A 27,124-nucleotide genomic window follows, 5' to 3' on the forward strand; every position below is an offset into this window, starting at 1 on the left:
GAGAGTGAGGGGATTTAACTCCGGCACAGTGACCATGGGCGGCACGGTGGCGCAGCAGTAGAGTTGCTGCCTTACAGCGCTGGAGACCCGGGTTCGATCCCGACTACGGGCGCTGTCTGCACGGAGTTTGTACGTTCTCCCCGTGTCTGCGTGGGTTTTCTCTGAGGTCTTCGCCTTCCTCCCACACTCCAAAGACGTACAGGTTTGTAGGTTAATTGGCTTGGTGTTGGGGTAAATTGTCCTTAGTGTGTGTAGGATAGTGTTAGTGTGCCGGGATCGTTGGTCGGCGCAGACTCGGTGAGAGAATTGCCTGTTGCCGCGCTGTATCTCTCAACTAAACTAAACTAAACTTTGAACCCCAGTCACAGTGGCTGAGAAAAAATTGACGGAGGACCTGTCTAATCAGAACTGGCGACAATTCCATCAGACAACTGGGGAACATATCTAATTCCTTTCTTCCTTCAAGACTAGTCTGAGCCACCAGCATTCAGAATTTCCAACAACGGAAAGAAAAGAGACAATTTAATTTGTTACTGATGCTTTTTGCACCAGAATCAAACCAAATTCCAGCGTGCAGGTTCAAGAACTTCCGGCCATGCTGGGAAGGAGAGTGGCGGCTAGGGAAGCAAAGGAATTTTGGAAGGATAAGACCCGGAGTGCGGTGGAGAGGGGATTTAACTCCGGCACAGTGGCCAGACAGCACAAGAGCTCCGGAGACACACAACGTACAGATTGAGATCAATTCCTGCCACCCTCCGAAAATGTCCAGCATTCAGTTTCGACACATCCAGTTGCAGAGGGACCTTGGCCTCCCGCCAAACGTCACGGGGATGCGCAGGTCAACAACTTGCTCCCACACATCAAAGTCTACTTTTCCAATGGAAGTAATGCTGAGTCCTGAAACATGAACTGCGTCACTTCCCACGGACCAAACCCAGCCTGCCGACAATCTGAAACCTTCTGCCCCTATTTCATTATAAACTCCCTGCTGTTGGATTGTTAATTAGAGACTTTCCGTAAAGCAACTTCCAAAGTAATGCCCTCAGGACCACCCCCCATGTTTGTTAAGGATGGAATGCAATGAATTATTGAAAGGCAAAATGTGATCATTAATCATTCCATGGTCTTGAAATTAACTCGACTGCACAATCCAAAATAATGGCAGTGAAACATCGAGAGGGTGGAAGAGAGAGAGGGTGGGAGAGGGTGAGAGAGGGTGGGGGAGAGAGAGAGAGTGGGAGAGAAAAAGTGAGCGAGAGAGGGTGGGAGAGAGCAGGAGAGAGAGGGTGGGAGAGGGAGAGAGATAGAGAGCGAGACAGAGTGAGTGAGATTTCTAATGTTGTCCCCTCTGACAGGGCCGCGCTTGGCTGAGGTCTGAGCTGTGACAGAGGGAATAAACTCTCGTTTATCATGGGCAGGTACCTTTTTCACATCAGCTATCCTCTCCTTCTTGCTCAGCGGCTTGTCCTTGTTCTCGCTGGCAGTCTGCTGCAACTTGGAGCCGGCCGACTCGCTTTCCGATTGGGACTGAGACCCGGACGAGTCCGAGCTGCTGTTGTTGGACTCGCTCCCCTGCTCGCTCTCAGACTGACTGCCCGACTCTGATCCGGAGGCAGAGTGGTTGGATTCTTCAGAGGCCAGGTTGCTGGGGATGCAAGGAGAATAGAGATCAGAAGCTGAACACTCGCTCACCATCGTCATGCTCAACACGTGACCGCAAACAAACACACTCATCGCCGCGGGGCCTGAGATCACGAGATCTCATAGTTACATAGTGTACCCTGTGGAGCATCCTGGACAGTACAGCTCACCCCTTCCATGACACACACTGGTCAACCTGAGGAGCACCTTCAGCAACAGACTGGTTCCACCAAGATGCAGCACACAGGAGATCCTTCTTCCCTGTGGCTATCAAACTGTACAACTCCCCCCCCTTCTGTCATGGGCTAGACTGAGACTGACCCCCCCCCCCCCCTCCTAATCTTTGCACATCCCCAATCCTTTCCACTCGCAACTTTAATTTCATGTTTCATGTATTTTGTTTTTTTTATGACTGTTGGCAGATCAATTTCCCTCCTGGGATAAAGTTCCGTTGTATCGTATCCTAGTAAAGTCCAATCAACAGGGAGAACGTGCGAACTCCACACAGACAGCAGCCGAGGTCAGGATCGAGCCCGGGCCTCTGGTGTGGTGAGGGAGCAGCTCCACCCACTGCGCCTCCCCGTGTCGCCTCTTGCTTCTGTTCAGAATTATTTTCATTTTTAAACCAAAGAAATAAGTAACTTTTAATAATCTATATTACCCAATCGTATCGTGATAGATAGAAATAACAGAAGATAGACACAAGAAGCTGGAGTAACTCAGCGCGCCAGGCAGCATCTCTGAAGAAAAGGAATAGGTGATGTTTCCAGTCGAACCCCTTCTTCAGACTTGGATATATATCAAACTAGAAGCAGGAGTTGTCTATGCGGTGCTTTGAACTTCTTCCGCCACTCATACAATCATTGCTGATCGTCCGTCTCTGCATCACGTTCCTGCACTGTCCCTGTCGCGGAGAAAAAGTCTCATCGACTGGTTAACACATTTGCAAGTCGTGCAAGAATAAGATGAAGGAACGGCACTTGTTTCTCTTCGGGAAAAAATTCTCAGAAAATCCAAATGATTCAAGAAGTGGATGCAGCACGTGGACAGTGAGCCCCCTATAATGAGTGGATGAATGAATACGTTATTATCACATGTGACAAGTCACAGTGAAATTCTTTGCTTCAACACCCATGGTATGCAAATAGCCGCCACATAAAGGGCACTACCAAAGTTACAAAGTATCTCCTTGGTTCTACACCCCACCCCCCTCTTATCATGTACTCTGTAAATGGCTCGATTGTAATCATATATTGTCTTTCCGTTGACTGGTTAGCACGCAACAAAAGCTTTTCACTGTACTTCAGTACATGTGACAACAAACTCAAGCTCAAATAAGAGTGAACATTCCATTAGCCTTCAATATTAGCTGCTCTACTTGTGTGCTGGCATTTAATACACAAAGATGCCCACAACACCTTCGTTCTGTAGATTGGCACGCTTTCCTTCATTTATTTAATACTGTTCTTTCTTCTAAAATGAACTTTCCACTTTCCCACATCTTACTCCATTCAGCAGCTTCTTATTCACTCACCCAACTCATCATGTCTCCGTAAATCTATTTGTAACTTGCGGTGCCTCTGATTTTTTTGTAGTCTGCAAACTTGGCTGCTGTATATTTGCTTCCCTCCTGCGTTGATAATAGTCTAAGATTGCCGTGAAGATAGCAGTGATAATACTTTAAGATTACCGGGAGAAGAAACTTTTGCTTTGCGTGCTATCCCGACAGATCAGGCGCGAGTATATGACATAATGGAAGATAGGAAGAGTGCAGAATGCATGTTGCAGCTACAGGGAAAGCGCAGATGTAAAAAGGTGTGAGGGCGGCAGTAGGGCAGATTGAAAGATCGGGAGTTCATCCAGAGCATACGAGAGGTCCGTTCCTGAGTATAGTCTGAGTCTAGGAACCTGTTCTTGAACGGGGCCGCGTGTGCTTTCAAACTTCTGTATCTTCTGCTCGACAGGACAGTGCATAAGTGATAGGAGCAGAATTAGGCCATTCGGCCCATCAAGTCTACTCTGCCATTCAATCGTGGCTGATCTATCTCTCCCACCTAACCCCATTCTCCCGCCTTCTCCCCATAATGCCTGACACCCGTACCAATCAAGAATCTATCTATCTCTGCCTTAAAAATATCCACTGACTGCCTCCACAGCCGCCTGTGGCAATGAATTCCATCAGGCGGAACGTAGAGCCAAGGCACGTGGGCACCAAGTGTCACAACTTGCTGAGGTTCTACCTGTCCCCGGTGTTGCGAAGGATGGGCCTGGCGCAGATGCCACGCAATGTGCCAGTCAGCTGGACATTGCTGTCCCATCTGTCACTCGTGGAAAGGTTCTCCCAGACCAACACCTTTGACCACATCCATCGGGCAGTGGTCAGCACGGAACGTCCTGCAGGCACTGCAGGGAAAGGACTCGATGGATCCGGTGGCGTGGTTCCCAGAGCAGACTGCCCAGCTTGTCTGGCAAAATGCCTCATCGCCAGAACTCACCAACTAGCACCAAGACCTGGCTTGGCTGGCGGTGAGGGGAGCCCTCCCAGTCAGACCCTCCCTGCACCGTCGGAACCTCACTGCCAGCGCACGCTGTCCTCGGGACGGCTGCTATGGAGAGGAGACGCTTGCCCACCTCTTCGCAGAGTGTGGATTTGCAAAGAGAGTCTGGAGAGGTTTGCAAGGGTCCCTGTCACGGTTTATTCCGAACAGCTCCGTCACAGAGGAAGGACTCTGTGATTTACAGACTGTTCCCAGGGACGGATTCAGAAATTGACATCGAGTGCTGCTGGAAGGTCATCAACTCGGTGAAAGACGCTCTTTGTCAGACTGAGCGTTGTTGACCACCCAGCAGAGTGAGATGTCCGTCGGGGAATGTTGCCGACTGGCCCGCTGCAGACTGCAGGAGTACGTGCTGAGGGACGCACTGAAGCTCGGTGCAGCCAACGCCAAGGCTCGGTGGGGGGGGGGGACCAGTCTAGGGACCTTCCGCTGCTGGACATGGGAGGCAGGGTGTGGTGGAGTCACCTCAAAAATAAGGGAAGGGATTCCACGCCAGTGGGTCACGAGTCGCATGGGTTTGGGATAAATTTGTGTAAACAGTATTGAATGTTTGTATAGCCTCCGAGATTGTCAGATGAATTTTTTGTACGGTTCCTGTATTGTATATATGAATTATACTTGAATAAAGTCTATTTTGAAATAAAAAAAATAAAAATAAATTCCTTCTCTCCAGAGATGCTGCCTGTCCCGCTGAGTTACTCCAGCTTTTTGTGTTTATCTTCGGTGTAAACAAGCATCTGTAGCTCCTTCCTACACGCTTTACATCAGGTCTCGGATCAAGGTCACGTGTAACACATGAATCAATCCACAGCAATCCCTACATCAGGCTTGGGTTGCACCAGGGTCCCTCAGGAGCGTACAGGTGCCAATGTCAGAGCTTATCCACAAAACACAGCCTTGAAGCTCTCATTCAGTATCCAGACTGAGTTAAATCAGGGAGTAAACCTCCCATTTGATTGGGGAAGCCGTACTCAGATTTCACAAGGCTCCTTTCTGTAGCTGAGAGCTCGGCAGTCCCTACGGAAGTAACAGGTTCCCACGCTGGCAGAACTGGGTAAGAGGCAAGACTAAAGGAGGGGCGATCAGAGGACAGACTGTAGGGAAGGCATGTGGCAATGGTGACAGAATGGGCAAACGTTAGACTTTAGGGGTACAGCACGGAAACAGGCCCTTCGGCCCACCGAGTCCATGCCGACCAGTGATCACCCCGTACACTAGCACAGTCCTACACACTAGGGACAAATTACATTGACAGAAGCTAATTAACCAACAAACCTGCACGTCTTTGGAGTGTGGGAGGAAGCCGGAGCACCCGGAGAAAACCCACGCGGTCACAGGGAGAACGTGCAAACTCCGTACAGACGGCACCCATAATCAGGATCGATCCCGGGTCTCTGGTGCTGTAAGGCAGCAACTCTACCGCTGCGCCACCGGGCAAGGGCGTTCAAGACAAATGGAGTAATGGAGATGAAGAGTTAGGAAAGGATGGAGAAACAATATGTAACGTCAGCAAACTGATGATAGGGAAGGACTCGGTGAGCTGAAGTGCTGAGTTCTGTGCTGTGAACTCAGCAGGAAAGGAGATGCCTAATTAAAGGCCTAGATCTTTCTTTGTGTAGGATGCTGGTTTAAATCGAAGGTAGACACAAAATGCTGGAGTAATTCAGCGGGACAGGCAGCATCTCTGGAGAGAAGGAATGGGCGACGGTTCATGTTGCGACCCTTCTTCAGACTGGTTAGGGACGTGTCTGACTGGCAAATTCTAATTGTACGCTGAGGTCCAGGATCCTCAACCCAAAACGTCCCCATTCCATCTCTCCAGAGATCCTGCCTGTCCTGCGGAGTTACTCCAGCATTTTGTGTCTATCACATGTATCATAGGCATGTTTAACGCCAAGAATTCAACCAGCTTATCACCATTCCTTCACTCCAGCACGGCATGGCAGGCTGTGGTTACTTGTGCATGACTAGAGGCTTTGTGTGGGATTTTCACACGGAGACTATTTTAGTTTCCCGGGGGGAATAGAATGCCCAGCCATTTCTGAAGAGAGCAGGGAATTATGTAATCAAACAGGTATCAGTTTACCAGAGATGTAATGTCCGATGATCACACAATCCACGTCAAGGGAAACATTGGCATCCCTTTAAAGCTCAATAAGCAATGGTTATTACCCCGTACGAGGAGTGTACGAGGAGCTTAAAAATGGAAGTGTGCAATGTCCACCATTTTTTACGACGTTTAAACTTGAAGGATACACTTAGGCGCTGGAAGCGTGGCGACTCGTGTCCTGCCTCAGTCTAATAGTTTAGTTTTAATTTAGTTTACTTTATTGTGACGTGTACCGAGTTACAATGAAAAGCCTTTGTTGCCTGCTAACCAGCCAGCGGAAAGACAGTACATGATTACAATCGAGCCATTCACAGTGTACAGATACATTGGATTAGAAAGCGGCTGATAAAGTCCGGATTACAAAACATGGGGGGGGTTCGTCCCCACCTCTCAAAGCAGGGTGGGGTGCATGGACCCCTGTCCCCCCCCCCCCCCCCCCCCCCCCCAGGATTTCCACCCCTGTGAAGTGTGGAGGAAGGAACTAGATGCTGGTTTACATCTTACACATCTCTATGTCTCCCTCGACTCCCAGTCTGAAGAAGGGTCTCGACCCGAAACGTCACCCATTCCTTCTATCCAGAGGCGCTGCCTGTCCCGGTGAGTTAGTCCAGCATTTTGTGTCTATCTTCAGCAAGTGAGAAGGCAGATGAGCACGAGGGAGAAAGGAAGTCACCTGGGTGGGACTGGTTGAGAACGGGTCAAAACGTTCCTGTGATGTGGTGGGAAGAGAAGCAGTCAACTCGCTTTCTGCCTTTCCCATGTGCAGGAAAAAACTGCAGATGCTGGTTTAAATGGAAGGTTGGCACAAAATGCTGAAGTAACTCAGCTGGACAAGCAGCATCTCTGGAGAGAAGGAATAGACGACGCTTCGGGTCGAGACAATACATCTGAGGGTCTGAGGAGTGGTCTCGACCCGAAGCATCGCCCATTCCTTCTATCCAGAGGTGTTAGAGATGGATATAGTTGTATAGTAGTTATTAGTATATTTGTATCATAGTTGTTTGGAATTCAGTGTCTGAATAGTCTGGTGATTTTGTAATATGGTGGTGGGTGTCACCACGGTTTTGGTTTTTGTATCGTAATCGTAATCAAATAAATTATTTTTGATACAAAAACAACAGGTATACGCTGAAACCCGCGTCGGCCAGTGAGAACAAGTATGTAACTAGAGGGCGAATGTGCTGCAATGCATCATCCCTAAAAGATCCTTATCACATGTTGGTTGCTGCTTTTGCTATCTTACTTCAAGATCAAAAGTCTAAGTAGTTTATGCAAAGTTTGGGTCTTGATAACCTGCTGTATTTACACTGATTAAGAGATTTTAAGGATAGTTAAACAGCCCATGACGATAAGGAACATTTCTTCTGCGTTTCAATTCACACCACGTCAGAAATTACCCACATGAAAATCAGGTTACATAGCCGTGCAAATCTTTTATTATGGGGAAAAGAAGCATCTGTATCATAACAAATTAACAGCTGGCTTCAGAATAAACGGCAAAAGAAAATAAATGGTAATAGATTTATTTTGAGATGCTAAATGGGTCAATTGTTCAGGATCCAGTAGACTTTACAGCATGGTGTGTAAAATAATAGACCTCTGGTCATCTGAAAGGTAATATCAAGGTGTAGGAAGGAACTGCAGATGCTGGTTTACACCAAAGATAGACACAAAATGCTGGAGTAACTCAGCAGGACAAGCAGCATCTCTGGATAGAAGGAATGGGTGATGTTTCACGTTGAGACCCTTCTTCAGACTCTGAACCCACTCCAATAACCAGAGCGCCGTCTGTCCTGCTGAGGCAATATCAAGGAATGTTTTTCAGTGCAGGAAAGAACTGCAGACGCTGGTTTAAATCGAAGACAGACACAAAATGCTGGAGTAACTCTGGTAGCATCTCTGGAAAGAAGGAATGGATGACATTTCGGGTCGAGACCCTTCTTCAGCTATCTTAATGATTCTGGAAAAAAAAAATTCAGTTATCATAATAACACCCACAACATTCATTATGCAGGATATATTAGAAATGATGTAGCATTTAACCCTTTTTGTATACCCTTCATTCATTTATTCTCTGTGTGTACCTTTTCTATGTCTCTCATTTCCCCTCCCGACTGTTTGAAGGGTCTTGACCCGAAACATCACCCATTCCTTTTCCCCAGAGATGCTGCCTGCCCCGCTGTTACTCCAGCATTTTGTGTCCATCTTCAGTGTAAACCAGCATCTGCAGTTCCTTCCTACACAAATGACCCCTTTTCTGAGCGGAGATGGACAGACACTCCGATACATTGCCCAGACTGCAGAGGGTGTTGCAAAGACAGCAGTATCCTTGGGTTTGCTAACAATTTCGGAGATGGATATAGAGGCGAGCTTCGGGCAAGTCCGCGGCGATGACAAGGCCCCGTACATAATTCAAACCGTTAGTCAGTGGGAAATGAAGAGAAGCAGTCCACGGGAGAGGATCACAGAGACGGCGGGGGAGTGAGCGGTAGTGGAGAGAGGGGCCCCATTGACTCAGCGAGTAAAGGGCCTGTCCCACTCGGGCGTCATTTGCGCTTCACGCAGATGGCGCGCGGAGCTTTTGTACATCCCAAAATCCTGGGGCGCCATGCGTGACCACGTGTCACTGCCTATGTCACCATGCACCATGCACGCATCACGTGCGGTGTAAATGATGTCGCGTAAATGACGCCCAAGTAGGACAGGCCCTTTAGAGTGGGTAAGAAGAAGGGTCTCGACCAGAGACGTCACCAATTCCTTTTCTCCAGAGATGCCGCCTGACCCGCTGAGTTACTCCAGCATTTTGTGTCTTTCTCGTGTGAGTGAGCGAGTGAGTCCACTCAGAGCTCCCAACTGTGCTCGGCCCCCAGATGGTGTAGCTCAGTGCTGGGGGAGGGGGGCTTCTAGGGAGGGGCAGCATTTGGAAACGTCCCATTGCCACCCACCTGGCAAAGGAAGCTTGCATTCCCAGAGTAGCTGGCAAAGCCATCCCCCTCCGCTCTGTTTGTCTCACATGTGTTCGTTTGGATATAATGCGGTTAGGTGGTCACAAACCCAGGGAGGACGTGTGGATAACATTGCCTAGCTGAGAATACTCAAATCACTTGGACGTGGTCAGTGCCATAGTGCGCTCAAGAATATAACACTAAATAATCAAAATCTAACTCGAGTGAAGATAATCTTCAACATTCATCAGGTTAATGTTTTGAGGTTCTGAAATTTTTAAATGCAGGTGAAATCAGTGAGTTATAAACTGAATGGCAAAGAGTGAAGATAAGAAAGAGGAAATCATTTTTTCCATAATGTATGAAGTCGTGTTGATCACCATGCCTCCAGTTGATATTGATATTTTGGCCCCATTTTCTAAACTAGAGCACGGATTGGACTTTGAAAATGGCACCAAAGACCTGGTGCCTCTCGCATGCAGGCCCAGCAGACTATTTCTGTATGTAAGAAAATAATGTCACTCTGCAAGTGTACAAGTGACCATAAAAGCATCATAGAAGCAAACATGAATGGTTTCACCTCCCACAGCCTGCACCTGGGAATTTTTCAAGCACTTTATTTTTATTTTGATCTGGGATGTGACTGCCGAGGTTTGAAAGCAGGTTGCTTTCACTTTTCCTCTGCCAACAAACTGGATAAAACTTGCAGAATTAAAACCTCAGGGTGTGTATAAAGCATGGACACGAAAAGCTGGAGTAACTCAGAGGGACCGGCAGCTTTGTTTGGAGAAAAAGGAAGGGTGACGTTTCGGGTCGGGAGCCTTCCGCAGACACCTAAAACGTCACCTATCCATTTTCTCCAGAGATGCTGCCTGAACTGCTGCGTTACTCCAGGATTTTGTGCCTATCTTTGGTATAAACCAGCATCTGAAGATCCTTTTTACCACATGAAGGATTACAATCAGCACCAGCATGGTGCTGGCCATTTCTGAGTACAGGTCTGTTTGTTTATGAGACCCAGACACTGTTTTATTCACAATGAAGGGGGGGGGCTGGGTTGCCACTGTGGCCAAAACATAAAACCGATCGATTATCCTTTGTAACTGTCGGTGCCAGAAAAGTAGCGACTCTTGTGTCCTATCTAGGTGAGGTCTGCTGTATGATTTTACCGGGTTGTACGCAAAACAAAGATAGAAAGTAAGAATTTCATTGTCCTATCTGGGACACATGACAATCTTGAATCTTGAAATGCTTGCGAAACCAGGTAACATCTCCAGAGAGAAGGAACGGGTGACGTCTCGGGTCTGAAGGGTCTCGACCCGAAATGTCACCCATTCCTCCTCTCCAGAGATGCTGCCTGCCCCACTGAGTTACTCCAGCATTGTTGTGTCGACCCTCGGTGTAGTTCCTTCCTACACATCTGTGTGCAAAACAAAACATTTCACTGTCACTCGGTGCACGTGACAAAGTATCATTGAACTCTCAAAAGATTTAACACACACACACACAAAGGATTCTCTTGGGTGAATTGTAGCTGGAAGGCAGCGAGGGGTCACCATTACGACAAGCAGAGCGTAACGATGTACTGAGGAAACAATGGGCCAGAGGTGGTGACGTGGTTAGTTTATTGGCTAATGCACTCACTGCTTAGTCACACAGTGAGGAGGAGTGAGCTCCAGTGCCAACTCACCCACACACACACACACACAATCATAAAACAGGGCACGATGCACTCTGGAAAAACAAAAACCAGGCAGGAAATCAGGGCACGGCTTAAGTGGGACTGGAAAATATTCACTTTCCATCACAGCGAACTGTCACACCAGACAGAATAAAAATCTGTGCTATTCAGCGTAATCTACTGATTATCGTCAAGAGGAGGAATTAATGGCACTGAGCAGTGCGAGGGTACATGCACGCTACAGTTAAGGATGAAAGAAGTAGAATTCCTCAGAATATTTAGAACGCCAGGCTTCAAACGACAAGAACAAAGAGAACTCCACTGTTTTCCCGGGTGGGGGGGGGAGGGGATAGGAGTCGATTTCAATGGAGGTGGGGGGAGGTGTCTGCTGTGACCCTGTTTGGGGAGTGGGGGAAGGAGGGGGAGACAAAGTCGTGGGTCATTGTGTTCGTTTTTCACGCTGGGTTATAAATTTGCATCTCTCCGGAGAAAACCAATCTGCCATAGGTGATGGATTCACGAGGAAGCTAATGCAGCGCGTGAGCCGGGAGTATCCGTCAATAATGAGCTCTTTCAAGATCAAAAGAACTCAGCAAGTTTAAAATAATTGGACACACTGATTCTGTGAAAATTCTTTTTGCTGCAATAATCTTGCTTCAAGGCTTTGTGATCTCAAACAATGCTTTGTCAACGTGTTCAGATGTTTATACCTCAGTTATATTTAAAGTAAGATTTTTTTTTTTAATGTGTTTATGAGGAGCAATTATTTTCATATTTTTGTGGGGGCTCCAACTAGCCTAAGCCATCCCATCAGCTTCATTAACATGACAAAAATGTTAAAAGTATTTATTTTTTAATATGTCTCCAATACAAGTGTCGACAGTTGAGACAGGTGCCCACCCTAAAAATATTAAAGATTGAAAGCATGATCACCTCCAGAACAAATGATAGTTCGAATGAAAAAAGACAAAGTACAGAAGTAACTGGAGAATATGGATAGGTGACATTTCGGGTCACAATCCTTCTATCCATGGTCGCCAGAGATGCTGCTTGACCCGCTGACCATTTAGTTTAGAGATACAGCGCGGAAACAGGCCCACCTGGTCAGCACCGACCAGCGATCCCCATATATTAAGACTATCCTACACACACTAGGGACAATTTCTACATTTACCAAGCCAACTAACCTGCAAACCTGCGGGAGGAAACTGAAGATCTCGGAGAAAACCCACGCAGGTCACGGGGTGAACGTCCAAACTCCGTACCGACAGCACCCGTGGTCGTGATCGAACCCGGGTCTCCGGTGCTGCAAGGAAGCAACTCTACTGCTGTGCCACCTTGATGACCACACTTTGTGTCTTTTGCTGGCAGACCAACAACCGTTTGTTGTGTCTTGTGTCTTGTGTTTAGAATGAGTCTAACACCCCCCCCCCCCCTCCTCTCCAGGCCATGGAATTCAACAGGAATGTTACTTTTAAGTAACAATCTCGTTTTAACACATTCCAGAAATTAAATATGTGGTTCAAATACTCAGGGTGAAGTGTTCTCGACCACGGTGAAAGTGGTTTCTGTGGCAGAAGCAGAGAGGCAGGGATGCAGTGGAGAATTAAGCTGCTTTCTCTCCGGTAATAACAGCAACAAACACATTGCCTTTTCCGTTTCAGAAGCACGATAACCACTCCTGGAAAAATATTACACTTGCAATGACAAAACTGCACCAGTCAACGTAGAGGCTGAGAAAAAAAAGTTTCTAGAAAAGAAAAAACCTAGAAAAAAAATTTGCTGTTGTGCCAACATTATTTCCGAATTAATTGTGGAATTTTATTTTCTTTAGGTATCCTGTTTGTGGACGATACTGGAAAAGGTTGGGAAGAAAATGTCCAGACATATTCACTCCACACTATTAGTTTCAAATCATTTTAATAATTTAAATAAAATGGATTTTATTTCTCTGCACAAAGCTCGGCGACCAGTCAAAGCGCCCTCTGCTGACAGGAATATACACAGCAGCAGCAGCAGCAGCAGCGCACGCAGTCCTGTTCTGATTACGATTAACAGATCTTTCCAGAAAAAAATAAATATAATTTTTTTAATGTCACCCGAATTGTCAAAGCCATCAACACGTCTTCACACATAGAATCTCCGATACAAGGTACAGCTATCAACCAAACTGATGAGTTTTCAGATAAATGCCATGTTACATACAAACGCTGAAGAATGTAAATGTATTTAAAAGATAACTAATTATAAATATTACAAAAAGGTTCATTTAAGCTCCTTGCTTAATGGAGTCTCTTTGTCTAGAGATAAGCCTGGCAGCGTGTGTAGGAGGCTGGGACATTTCTTTCAGTCACTACAAGATGGCAGCACTGAAACTCCACTGCTGAAGTTCCAGAAAGTTCCAGGGATCTTGGTATTTTGCCAGGTTCGATCGCCATTTTATAGTACTCTACATCCACCATCTCAGGGCTACAATAAAAGCCAATACAATCAGTGATGCTCTCCTGAGAAGCTGTGTGCAGGAATTAACATCCAACAACCAATGGCCGACACTCAGCCCTTCGAGCCAACTAAAGACCCAGGGACCCTGCCACTCTTTACATTATATTGCTCTTTATATGGTCTATTTTGTTTGTTTATTTATAGTCAGGTTCACTAGAGCTACGCTCAAGCTCAGTTGGTGACAACGACCAAATCAACTGCGGGCGGCACGGTGGCGCAGCGGCATTCGCTGCCTGACATCGCCAGAGACCGGGGTTCGATCCTGACTACGGGTGCTGCCAGTACAGAGTTTGTACGTTCTCCCCGTGACCTGAATGTGTTTTCTCCGGGATCTCCGGTTTCCTCCCATACTCCAAAGGCATTCAGGTTTGTAGGTTAAATGGCTTGATATAAATGTAAATTGTCCCTAGAGTGGGTGTAGGTAGTGTTTATGTGCGGGGATCACTGGTCAGTGCTGACTCGGTGGGCCGAAGGGCCTGTTTCCGCGCTGCATCTCTAAACTAAAGCATCAACAACACGTGCCTTGGTCAGTTTTCTCCGATCTTGAACACTGGATCAGCCAAGAAGCCAGTTTAATATCTCAGGTTCACCAAAGGTGAGCAATATTTATGGCTGAAAATACTGTGGAAAAGGACACATTTATGAAGAACTTGTCAAAATTCTTGTCAAAATGGAAGCCATTATCAAAATGGAAGCCATACAATTGACCATTTCATCTCCAATGCCATCAATTAACAGCAGAGGGCTCAAGAGTTGTCCTCAGTAACTCCACCGTGGCCAAGATTCTCAGAGGGGTTCAGATTAAAACATAATGGATTGCCGTTTCTCGTAAACCACAAAGTGCTGGAAGAACTCAGCAGGTCAGGCAGCAGCTGTGGAGGAAATGGACAGGCCACGTTTCAGGTCTGGACATTTCTGCAGATTCAATTCAAAGTGCTGGAGGAACTCAGTCGGGCAGGCAACGCAACAAAGTAGCGCGTTGCCTTCTCTCATCAGTGTTCAATGAACACTACACACGGGCAAACCATGAAAGGGCAGAGTTGGCTGTGGTGCCCCATGTCAAATAGCAGATGACTCGCCCAAATTGCACCCATTAGCCAACTGCACCTCTTAACCAATTCCCATGGGTTAAGAGGTGCCATACACATCAAGGAATGTTGGAAACTGCACCCCAACAGGCATGCAATGATCCAAGTACACAGTGATCAATATTTGAAGCAAATGACAGGCAACTACACTGAACATTTATTTCAATTAAAATTTAATAAGGTGACTTAAATTGTATCTTCAGTGGTCAGATATGGAGAATAGGGCCAAGGTCAATCGATCATCTTTACATCACCTGATCTTGTTACCAATAACCTGGCTTCACAAATAAAATCAAAGTCAATAGCTTACCAAGGGCTGTGCAGTGGCACAACCGGTAGAGCTACTGGCCCACAGCGTCAGGTACATGGGTTCGATCCTGACCTCGGGTGCTGTCTGTGTGGAGTTGGCATGCTCTCTCTGTGACCGCGTGGGTTTCGTGTGGGGGCTCCGGTTTCCTCTCACATCCCAAAGACGTGCGGGTTTGCAAGTTATTAATTGGCCCCGAAAATGCCCCTAGTGCGTAGGGAGTGGATACCAAAGTGAGTTAAAATCGAAAAAGTGAGATCGGGTGAGGGATGGCCAGTGTGGACTCGGTGGGCTGAAGGAACTGTTTCCATACTGTATCTTTCAATTAAATAAAAAGACACTTCACTTAAAAGAGGGATATTGCCAATAAATTTCTAGCAGCAACGTAATATAACGCAGGGAGAGTCTGAAGAAGGGTCTCGACCCGAAACGCCACCCAGTCCTTCTATACAGAGATGTTGCCTGTCCCGTTGAGTTACTCCAACATTGTGTCTATGTACAGGGAGAATGATGTTGCTCTTCCACAAGCAATGTTTGGACATCATTCTTGGGTTGTTCGCTACGAGGATCTAGTTAATTGAACAAGGATCTAGTTATGCCAAGGGTTCTTTTCAAGAAATGCAAAGTGAAAAGGCTTTTCAAGTAATCACAAAGGCAGGGCGCTTTTTAAAGAGGCCGAGCAATTACTAGAAAGTTGGTCAATATGAACCCACTCCACGTCCATTCATAGCATCCATTGTTTCTCTGAGTGGAGAGGTCTGGAAACCTGGTACAATCTCACTATGGAGTGACTGATAAAACTTGCATTTATATAGACATTGTAAACACAGCAAAACACTCCAGTGCTTCTCAAGAGAGAAATGGCAAGGGACTAGAGGAACATGGTTCTCTAAAGAATTACTGAGAGGGTATGAAATTCAGTGGGTAAACAAGGGATCAAGTTTATTACAAGAGAGGGAATGTTGGTGTGTTATGCCGGCTTGTAGGATACAGCTACAAGATCAGACAGATTTTGTTGGTGAGTCTAGGCTTTGATTGTGGTAAAATCTGTACGCTGAAAGAGCGTTTCATGAGAGAGCTAGATAGGGCTCTTAAAGATAGCGGAGTCAGGGGATGCGGGGAGAAGGCAGGAACGGGGTACTGATTGGGAATGATCAGCCATGATCACATTGAATGGCGGTGCTGGCTCGAAGGGCCAAATGGCCTGCTCCTGCACCTATTGTCTATTGTCTATAAGGAGGAAATCCCAATTGCCCCGATAAAGAGTGAACATTAAGCTTGAATGTGCAGGAAGGAACTACAGATGTTAGTTTATACCGACACAAAATGCTGGAGGAACTCAGGACAGGCAGCAACTCTGGAGAGAAGGAATGGGTGGTGTTGAGTGGAGACCGTTCGTCAGACTGAGAGTCAGGGGAGAGACCAGAGATATGGAAGGGTAATGTGTGAAAGATCAAAGCAGATGCTGATCCAGGAAATGTCGAATGGTTCATTGTTGGCTGTGGGGAAGGCGACAACGAGGCATAGACAGTAAAATTATTCAGGAGGACAGTGAAACTAGTCAGAGAACCAGGATGGAGGAGGGACGGAGAGAGAGGGAATGCAAGGGTTACTGGAAGGTAAGAGAATTCAATGTTCATACGGCTGGGCTGTAAGCTACCCAAGCTACGAGCTGCTGGTTGAATGGTTCTGCTATTTCATTACGAACCCCTCTCTCAATCAAGCCCTCTCCGCCTATATGTTTAATTGTATTTGCACTTTTCTTGATCAAATATTTTGCATCAAATCTCAAGCGTCTCAATTTTCATGGTCAGGAGAAAAAACACATATCATGCTTCACAGAAAATCTATTGCACTATTGTTCAGGAACAATAGGGCCGGGGTAATGAGAAAAATGATGGTTTTGTACGTGTCCTTCCTCATTTCCTGACTGGTAATTGATTCAATCTTTATAGTGGTTGCCTGCATTGCAAAATGTGAAACATATGTCCCAGGTTTCATGTCTGCTTTTTACACTTTCCCTCCGGGCAGTTTAGCAGTAACCGGTTCTACTGGAGAGAAATGCCTCACATCTGCGCATTTACTGTCTAACACAAATATAACCATGATTAAAGGACATGGGGGGGGGGGGGGGGGGGGGTTGAGATGACTGCCGAGATTACAATGTTTTAAATTAAAAAAGTTTCCCATCCAGATAGATAAAATGAGAATGGCCATCACCTTTGCATCATCACTGCATGTGGTGACAAGACAGAAATAATGACATTACAGGTAGTTCCACAATGGGATAGTTGTGACCCAAAGACAACTATGTCAATGGGGGGGGGAAAAAAAGGGGGGGGTTAGGTGCTAGAGTTCCAAACTCACAATAAGTTATTTCTCCCATAGGATTTGGATCTTTTCAATAGCAATAAGTTCTTGTTACTTCCAGCTAAAAGACAGCATATTGCATTGTTGAACAGTGTTATTGTTCAAATGTTGGAGGTGATTGTTTGCCAATTTCTATGGCTTTCTGTAGTGAAACTTGATGCACAGTGCCCTCCATAATGTTTGGGACAAACACCCATCATTTATTTATTTGCCTCTGTACACCACAATTTGAGATTTGTAAAAGAAAAATAACCACGTGGTTAAAGTGCACATTGTCAGATTTTAATAAAGGCCATCTCTATACCTTTTGGTTTCACCATATAGAGATTACAGCAGTGTTTATATATAGTCCCCCCATTTCAGGGCACCATAATGTTTGGGACACAGCCGTGTCATGTAAATGAAGGTAGTCATGTTTAGTATTTTGTTGCATATCCTTTGCATGCAATGACTGCTTGAAGTCTGCGATTCATGGACATCACCAGTTGCTGGGTATCTTCTCTGGTGATGCTCTGCCAGGCCTGTATTGCAGCCATCTTTAGCTTATGCTTGCTTTGGGGGCTAGTCCCCTTCAGTTTTCTCTTCAGCATATAAAAGACATGCTCAATTGGGTTAAGATTGGGTGATTGACTTGGCCACTCAAGAATTGACAATTTTTTATCTTTGCAAAACTCCTTTGTTGCTTTAGCAGTATGTTTGGGATCATTGTCTTGATGTAGAATGAACCGCCGGTCAATGAGTTTTGAAGCATTTGATTGAACTTGAGCAGATAGGATGTGTCTATACACTTCAGAATTCATTATGCTACTACCATCAGCAATTGTATCATCAATGAAGATAAGCGAGCCAGTACCTTCGGCAGCCATACATGCCCAAGCCATAACACCCCCACCACCATGTTTCACGGATGAGGTGGTATGCTTTGGATTTTGGGCAGTTCCTTCTCTCCTCCATACTTCCACTCTGATATAATTTAATCTACATCGCATCAGTCCCAAACATTATGGAGGGCACTGCATGTTCAGAGACAATGATGTTTGATTACTCTGGGGAAAACATTTTTCACTACACTGTTTAAATCCAAGACAATTTTTTTTCTGCTTGTCAATTTACAAAGTAACTTTTAAGTGGTTCAATCTAGTTTCCGATCGACATCGCATGGCGACCAATTTGGCCCGCATAATGCAAATAGCGTTCTTTAATTCATCACTCATGTTATAGCCAATGTGTATTACGGAAAGGCGTACTATCTGTACCTAATCATCTTCCCTCACACCCAACACAGCTGTACTTCTACACCAATAACCACACAAGCTCCACTGTGAATCAATATTATAATTTTTACTCCCACCCCTAATGGAGGATCTCATCTTCTTGCGGGCTAGACAAGTGAGAATAACTTGGTGTAAATGAAAATGAGGGGAAGGAACGGAACTAATGAGATTGGTTGTGTAGGAAGGAACAGCAGATGCTGGTTTACATCGAAGATGGATACAAAATGCTGGAGTAACTCAGCGGGTCTGGCAGCATCTCTGGAGTAAAGGAATAGACGACTTTTAGGTCGGAATCCTTCTCAGACTGAAAGATAGAGAAGGCCAGAACAAAACAGGGCCAGCAACAGATGACCTCAGGAAGTGTGGATTCCATAGTGGCCCTGGAAGATGGGTCTCGACCTAAAACATCACCAATTGTTTTTCTCCAGAGATGCTGTCTGACCCGCTGAGTTACTCCAGCATTTTGTGTCTATAATGGGATTGCTTCCCTGGGAGCAGACGTGAAACTGATGGTCCAAATGTCCCCCTGAATTGAGATAATGCAAAGCTTGGCTGCTTAACTGACAGATTGATGCAAAATGTTCTGATCACTGGCACTAAGATCATTGGTGTGTGGCTCTTCATCATGCAAAGTAAAATAGGGCAGTTGTAAAAAGGAATTCAATGAGCATTGATGTCTCGGGCAATATGTTAACCAAAATCAAACTTTTTGAGAACTTCACAGCACAAAGATGTTCTTGTCTATCCTTCAATAGTATCAACTAAATAGAAATTTCAGTTCTGGAGAACAGGCCAGGACTTAAAATGTTAGCTGTTCCTCCTTCCACAGATGCTGCCTGATTGGTTAAGTGTTTCTAGTATTTCTGGCTTTAGTGTTAGATTCTGCAGTTTTCCAGAATAACGATGACAATGCTCGGAGAATGATTTTCCAATTCTTTGTTTCTTGGGTGAAGACGCCACTGGCAATCCGAGCATTTATTGCCTATTTCTCTGCATCTTAACTGAGCAGTTATTAACCGAGCAGATCGAAGGGTACAGGGTCATAGAGGCCAGACCAGGTAACAATGGTGGGCATCCTTCCCAGACTGGGGATACCCCCTTGAGGGGGACTTTCAACCTCTCTCATTTTAATAAAATTCATTTAGATTGTAGTCAGCTTACACTCAGCGGCTCCATAAATATTTTAACGATTGAAGTTTACCCATTTACAGACCTCGGCTAGAAACAAAAAAAAGAACGCGCTGATGTAATTTAGATGAGGACCGTATGTTAGAAGGGCAAAATCCAAATCAGTAGTACTGGCAACGTGAGGGGTTCCTAGTCTTTGCATAAAAGGTCAGTGCTTTGATTGAAAGTCACGAGTTGTGATGCAGGATCCTCTCCCACAACACCAACTTGCTTTTGTCTTCCAGATGGCACGAGTGTGTGCTGCATCAGTTACACTTCGCTCTGGAGCACAATGCAGTTTTTGTTTGCCGAAGGAAAGCGAGGGCCAGCTTGTTTACAGCCGCGCGTTAGACACGGCAAATAAAATCCAATCCACACAAACAAGCCGAATGAAGGTTAAAAAACAACACATGCATAACCATGTTCCAAATTGCAATCTAAATGAATTCCACAGAAATGAGTAAGAGATTTGAAATTCCGCTCAAGAAATCAAACCCAATCTGTCCACGTAATCCCTGCTGAAGTTTCAAGTGATTTCAATAAAAGATAAAGTGCTGGAGTAACTCAGCAAGTCAGCCAGCATCTCTAGAGACGACATACCTTGGGGAGATTTCAATAGTCACATAAGGCAATGCACATTATATTCCAAGTGGGTGAAGGGTTTTGTTCTAGACTCTAATGCAAACCTGCACATGTCTCCCCCCCCCCCTATTGCATAACATGCATGGTACAGATACAATACAAATTGTTATCCTTATTTGATAAAGGCTAGGAGGGTCCTGGGTCAAGTGGCAGCCCTGAGTCAAGGCACTAAAACAAAGTGCTGTTATTTACGAGTTCAGAAGTGGCAGGTGTCACACCAGCAGGGCTTTTATTTATTGCCTGTCTCGGGAGTATTAGCTAGAAGAGGTAGGACAAGCTTGGAATATCAGAGGTTGAGGGGAGACCAGATGGAAATATATATATAAAGTTATCAGAAACATCTGAAAGGAAGACAGTCAGAACTCTCCACCCCCCCCCCCCCCCCCCCTCACCAGGTGGAAATATCAAGGACCAAATGGCATAGTTTTAAGGTGAGAGAAGCGAAGTTTTATGGAAATGTATAGAGCAAGTTTTGGTTTATTCAGAGGGTGATGGATGCCTGTAATGCACTGCTAGGGTTGGAGGAGGAGGCAGATACGATGGATGCATTTAAGATGATTTGACTTAAGCACATGGAAATGTAAGGATGTGAGTTACGTGAGGCAGCATTCATTATTTGAAAGAGCCATCAGGTTTAGCACATTGTGGGCAGGAGCCTGTTCCTGTGCTATATTTTCTCTACCGAACCATTCATGAACAGGGGAGGTAGTTAAACGGTCTGGAGTGGCATGTAGGCCAGACCAAGGCTTTTCATCCCAGAACAATCTGAGGAAGGATGTGCTGGCATTGGGAGAGGGTCCAGAGGTTTACGAAAAGATCCCAGGGATCAAGTCTGAAGGGGGTCGCGACCCGAAACGTCATCTATTCCTTTTCTCCAGAGATGCTGCCTGACTCGCTGAATTACTTCAGTATTTTGCGACTATTCCAGGGATTGGTTAGGTTAACTTATTAGGAAGGTTTGGTGGTTCTGGGTGGTACTCGCTCGAGTTTAGAAGGATGAGGGGTGATCTCATTGAAATCTACCAACGAATCAAAAGACTATAGTGGATGTGGGGAGAGTTTCTAGTAGTGGGAGAGTCTCGGACCCTATCTCCTCTGCCTGCACATGGTTCATATCCCTCCATTCCCCACTTTTCCATGTGCCTATCTAAAGGCCTCTTAAATGCATCTCTTGTATCTGCTTCCACCATCCCTGGCAACGCATTCCAGGCACGGCCTCAGAATAAAAGGACGTACCTTTGGAATGGAGATGGAGGAATTTCTTTAATCAGAGGGTGGTGAATCTGTGGAATTCATTGATGGTGGAGGCCAAGCTATTGGGGTATTTTGAAGGCACAGATTGATAGGTTTTTGATTAGTAAGGGAGTCAAAGGTTACAGGGAGAAGGCAGGAGAATGGGGGTGAGAGGGAAAAATAGATCGGCCATGATCAAATGGCAGAGCACACGTGATGAGCTGAATGGCCTAATTCTGCTGCTTTGTCTTATGATCTTATGAACAATAAACGGAGCAGGTTTGGGGGGGGGGAGGGGGGGGGGGGGTTTACAACACACCAACAGTTTCACTAGCTTTTATTCCAGATTTGTTTAATTACTTTCACTTCCCACTGATGTTCAGGTGAAATTTAAACTGGCCCAGCCCCATAAATATCTGACCAGTATTTTAACCATTATGTACTTCACCAGTAATTGTACCCCTTTGCCACGCTTCTGCAGAAAGATAAAGACTGCAAGTTTTTTTGGACTGGCCCAGCTACAGTGATCAACATTCATCTTTTCCTCCCCCTCAAGTATTTTGTGTTTATCTTCAACGGCAGCTTAATCGCCATTCTTACTTCTGCACTCTGCGGGATTTTCACCACAGACCAGACTACAAATTTCTACGCACTTCAAAAGGTGTTGAGTTCCTGCGGGAAGTCTCGAGCGGCACGACAGAACTACCAGTCTTGCTCACAACAAAGTCATTGCATGAAGCTCTTGGAAGGTAACATTTTTGTTTAAAAAGTCATGTTGGCATGCAGCTAAAATACAGATCCACAAGGCTGAAGTCCAAATCTTCTGCAAATTATAAAAGGGGCAACCTTATTGCCAGGTACACAAAATTGCTGGGGAAACTCAGCGGGTGCGACCTGCTGAGTTCCCCCAGCAATTTTGTGTACCTTCGATATTCCAGCATCTGCAGTTCCTTTTTGAAAACCTTATTGCCAGACCTGCTCCAGTATTTGTTCAGCAGATCATCAGACATTCAGCCCATCAAGTCTGCTCTGCCATTCAATCATGGCTGATCTATATTTCCCTCTCAACCCCATTCTCCTACCATCACCCCATATCCTTTGACACCCTTACTAATCAAAAAACTATCAATCTCTGCTATCAAGATACCCAAAAGCTCATCACAAAAGGCAGGTCATTTATTCAATTCAAAATAAAATCTGTTTCTTTCCTAGGGATTTTGCAATGCAAATTATTTCAATGGTATTTTCTGTCCCTTTAGAAGCAGAAACAGCTGCTTTAACTTAAGCATCATCTTGTGGACTGTCATTGATTGCAAATCAGTAAACATAAAAGTGACTGCAGATGTTCAAATTTTGCTTTCCTCCAAACCCCCTTCTTGATAACCACAACGTCTAGAAACACAGGAAACTCTGTAAGATGATCAAAGTATAAATTAAGATGGACGTTGATAATGCAAAAAAAAAAATCCTTGTTCTTCACAAAATGCTTCCAAACACATGAAATTCACCGAGACGAAACCCACCAAGATGCAGGACAGAACACCACAGGAGATCCTTCTTCCCTGTGGCTATCAATCCGTACAACTGCTCCCCCTTCGGTCGTGGGGTAGACTGAGACTGACTCTCCCTCTCCCCCCCCCCCCCCCCAATCTTTGCACATCCCCAATCTTTTCCAATCAACACTTTAATTTCATGTTTCATGCATTTTGGGTTGTTTTTTTTACTGTTGGCAGCTCAATTTCCCTCCAGGGATAAATAAAGTTCATTGTATCGAGACTGCGTTTGGTTAAATATCAAGTACTTGACTCATCCTTCACCCACCTCCATATCCTACTCAGAGTGACACGAGGCAATGTGGAACCAATGAGGACGATGCATCATCTCTTCAGCTCGGTGGACAGCACAAGGGAGTTGCTACATTCTCCATGACCAAGTAACTTTCCCCAGTTACTTCCGTTTCTTCCCACATCCCAGATTGAAAGATCCCAAATTGATGGAAGAATTACAGTCAAGGGACTGTTTAATTGGTCTATATACTAACAAAGGAACAATCAGTTTCTTACTTGCAGCAGCATAAGTAATTTTGCCACCGTAAATTGACCCCAGAGTTCAGCTATAGGAATAATGTCTTTTAAAACAAGACAAAATGCTGGAGTAACCCAGCAGATTAGGCAACATCTCTGGAGAATACGGATTAATATTTTCGGTCGGGACCCTTCTTCAGAAGAAGTCAGAAGAAGGGTTTCGGCCCAAAACGTTGCCCGTTTCCTTCGCTCCATTGATGCTGCTGCACCCGCTGAGTTTCTCCAGCACTTTTGCCTCCCTTCGATTTTCCAGCATCTGCAGTTCCTTCTTCAACCCTTCTTCAGAACGCCACCTATCCATGTCCTCCAGAGATGCTGCCTGCACTGCTGGAGTGTGGGCAGCACGGTGGCAGATCGGTGGAGTTGCTGCCTTACGGCAACGCCAAAGACCCGGGTTCAATCTTAACCATGGGGGCTGCCTGTGCAGAATTTGTATGTTCTCCCTGTGACCGTGTGTATTCCCCGGGTGCTCCAGTCTCCTCCCACACTCCAAAAACGCACAGGTTTGTAGGTTAATTAGCTTCGGTAGAAATTGTCCCTAGTATGTGGACTAGTTGGCTGTAGGGCCTGTTTCCACGCTGTATCTCTAAACTAAACACTTTTTTTGTAAACCAGCATCCACAGTTCCTTGTTTCCAGGATCAGTGTAACCGAGTGCTTAGTAGTTAGCATGGATCTGGCAGGCCAAAGGCCTGTTTTGGAGCTGTAAAATTCTATGAAATGTCCATCAGGTTAAAGGTAACTTTAGCTGATAACTTTATGCATATTGATTGCCTCTTCTGGGATGGCCCAAGGTGAAAGAGATGTTTCTGATAATTGTATTAGCCTTGCTGAAAATGGCATTAATTTAGTGATGCCTCACTAAATTAGTATTGAACGAGCTTGGTGAAATTGGTAGATTGGTTTTGAGAGGTGGAGGAATAGATACGTTTTGTGTGGTAACCAGAGTTGAAAGCCGTAGCCAGCTAAAAGCACAGTTGGCAAATTTGGGCGAAAGACAATTGGGAATGGGTGGAAATCACAGAATTATAGCGACGGAAGAGATCGCAGGAGGGAAGTAAAGACCACAGTGTAAAATGAAATCAAGAAGAATAAATGCCAGACAACCTACATTAAAAAATTACAAGGGCAGCTGGTGAGCAAGAATTGGCTCATGGAACCATGAAAATGATGGAATGACAATCACAGGCGGCATGGTGGCGCAGCAGGAGCATTACTGCGATGAAATCCAGGTTCGATCCCGACTCTGGCTGCTTGTCTGTACGGAGTTTGTACGTTCTTCCATGGGTTTCCTTTGGGTGTTCCGGTTCCCTCCCACATTCCAAAGACGTACAAGTTTGTAGGCTAATTGGCTTGGTATAATTGTAATTTGTCCCTAGTGTGTGTATGGGATATTCTTAATGTGCGGGGATCGCTGGTCAGCGCAGACTCGGTGGGACGAAGGGCCTGTTTCCGTGCTGTAAACTATTGTGCGCTGTTAATTTTCAGCTCTTTCATTTTGCATGTGTTCAGGCCTCTATTCCCCCAAAATAGAAATCCCATCACCGTCACAGGGCCTTGAATGCCTCAGTCGAAAAAAGGTACTGTGAGGCAATTTTAATATAAATATTAATGCTGGTTACTCTGACAGCAGTGAGGAAGGAGCACTGATGAACAGGGTTGGCTGCAAGTAACAATACAGGAAGCAACGTTTTACAAACACACCAAGAAAGCTATCTTGGGCATGGAATTTTACTTGAAAAGTCCTTCCTTCCTTATCTTTATTTCAAAAGAATTGCTATTTAATAAAAACAAATTAATGTCAGCCACAATGGCAAATTGAAACATTATTTGCCTCAGTATAATTAAAGTGCAAGATAACAACATAATTTTGTCCGCAAACACTATCTGAAGAGGGGTCCCAACCAAAAATATCACCTGTCCCATGTTCTCCCTGGATTTCTCCAGCGATATTGCTCACTAAGTTACTCCAGCTGCATGACCCGTTGAGTTACTCCTGCACATTGCATCTTTTTTGGTAAACCAGTGTCTGCAGTTCCATGTGTCTACCTACTACCCAGCACCTCTTGTGGAACGGCATGTTAAAGAAAGAGGAGCAACAAGTCCAAGCAAGACTGCTTCGCTGTATCAGAGAATATTTAAACTAAAGCCACCCCAATAAAGGGTGCCTACCCAAGCAGTAACTAGCTTCGAAGGTGAAGAGGCAAGAAATAGTTTAAAACATGGTAAAATTTGGCAATTATGATCGGCAATTAATATTCTTCAAAAGATTACTTATTAATTAGACTAGTTTGTCAGATGATTAATTTGGGGCCCTCTCCCATGGAAGCCGTTAAAAATGATTCACACACTGTAGGTGAACGGAAGAGAACAGTGATCCTAACAGTTGTCCTGAAGAATCATTACACCAAGGAACACATCTGGATTCATTTGTTCTCATCCTTATAAGCACATTTTTAGAAGTATCAAAAGCTTTGGTTCTAATGTAGGAGCAGAGCTAACCACAGCCATGAGGCATAAATGAAACTGGTTTCTCCCCTCTCTTCCCCTCCCCCTCCCACACAGCACATGTTTTTCTTGTAATTAATAAAAAGCAGAAATGCTTTCGGAATAGATTCCTTGAAGATATAAAGCAAAGAGGTCGATAAGCAAGGATCACGTCCGTCCTTGAAGGAATTAAACACCCGACTTTAGATATTAATTTGAAAATAATAAAAGACAAGAAAGCTTCATAAAATGCCACAAAAGCATGTTGTGAAGGAAAATAGCCGATTAATCCCGGTGATTCTGCTTGCCGTGATGCAAGGCTATCGAGAATTCTCAGCTAAATACAGCGGCTGGCTTGACAAGGGAGGCTTTGAGAGGCAGTGCTGACGTCAGTGAAGGCGAGAGCTGTGAGCAGCTCTGCTGCAGGCACTCCTGTTACTACGCTGAGCGCCAATCAGTTTCCAGAGCACAACCTTTGAACTCAGCTACATCACCACCAGCTTCCTGTACTTCCTAACTACACTATGCAATGCAGTATGTCTGTCTAGTTATGCAGCGTAAAGCAGAGCCATTTTGTCTCTCTGAAGTTGACTGCTGCCTACTAAAAGCATTCAAAAAGACAGCTTTATTCTGCCTTTAAACCACACGCCCCTGCCTTCAACTTCCACACAACAGTCAAATGCATGCAGACAAGGTCCCAGCTAGCCATACAAGTTAATTTATTAGGAGAAAACAGGCAGAAACCCCTTGAAGAGATGTTAAAAACATGCTCCTGATAAGTGATTTCTACCTTCATAAAATGGCTGCCAAGTAAACTGACAAGATCCCAATGCAAAAACACGAAAGCACAACTATTCTGGAACAAAGAATACCTATCCCCAACCAAAGACTGCTCAAACAGAATGCATTTCCATACTGACAATGAAATAACTCGCTGTATAATAATACTCTTACCACTTCTATCTAAATAAGTCTCCCCAAAACAACATTATTTCAGAAACAAACAAAATTAAACATTCCATTATTGCTCCATAAA

The 27,124-nt window shown here is 45.2% G+C and overlaps 1 protein-coding gene and 1 long non-coding RNA gene across 13 annotated transcripts in view; both read right to left on the minus strand.

The window, feature by feature from the left end:
* Window positions 1-27,124, minus strand: part of chd2 (chromodomain helicase DNA binding protein 2) — a 110,604-nt gene that overhangs the window by 78,754 nt on the left and 4,726 nt on the right. For all 12 annotated transcript variants that reach the window (XR_004416802.1, XR_004416806.1, XR_004416805.1 and 9 more), the window contains exon 3: window positions 1,423-1,645. Coding sequence is in view for 7 of the 12 variants with exons in the window: in XM_033050133.1 (XP_032906024.1) it covers window positions 1,423-1,645 (223 nt within the window). In the remaining 5 variants the exon portion in view is untranslated. The remainder of the gene's footprint in view (window positions 1-1,422; window positions 1,646-27,124) is intronic.
* LOC116991496 lies at window positions 22,084-22,531 on the minus strand. The gene is made up of 2 exons (XR_004416807.1): window positions 22,481-22,531; window positions 22,084-22,364 (listed from the first exon to the last, which is right to left on the minus strand). It is a non-coding gene; the product is annotated as an uncharacterized LOC116991496 (long non-coding RNA).

This window comes from Amblyraja radiata, chromosome 34 (assembly GCF_010909765.2).
Source record: "Amblyraja radiata isolate CabotCenter1 chromosome 34, sAmbRad1.1.pri, whole genome shotgun sequence".
Classification (NCBI taxonomy): domain Eukaryota; kingdom Metazoa; phylum Chordata; class Chondrichthyes; order Rajiformes; family Rajidae; genus Amblyraja; species Amblyraja radiata.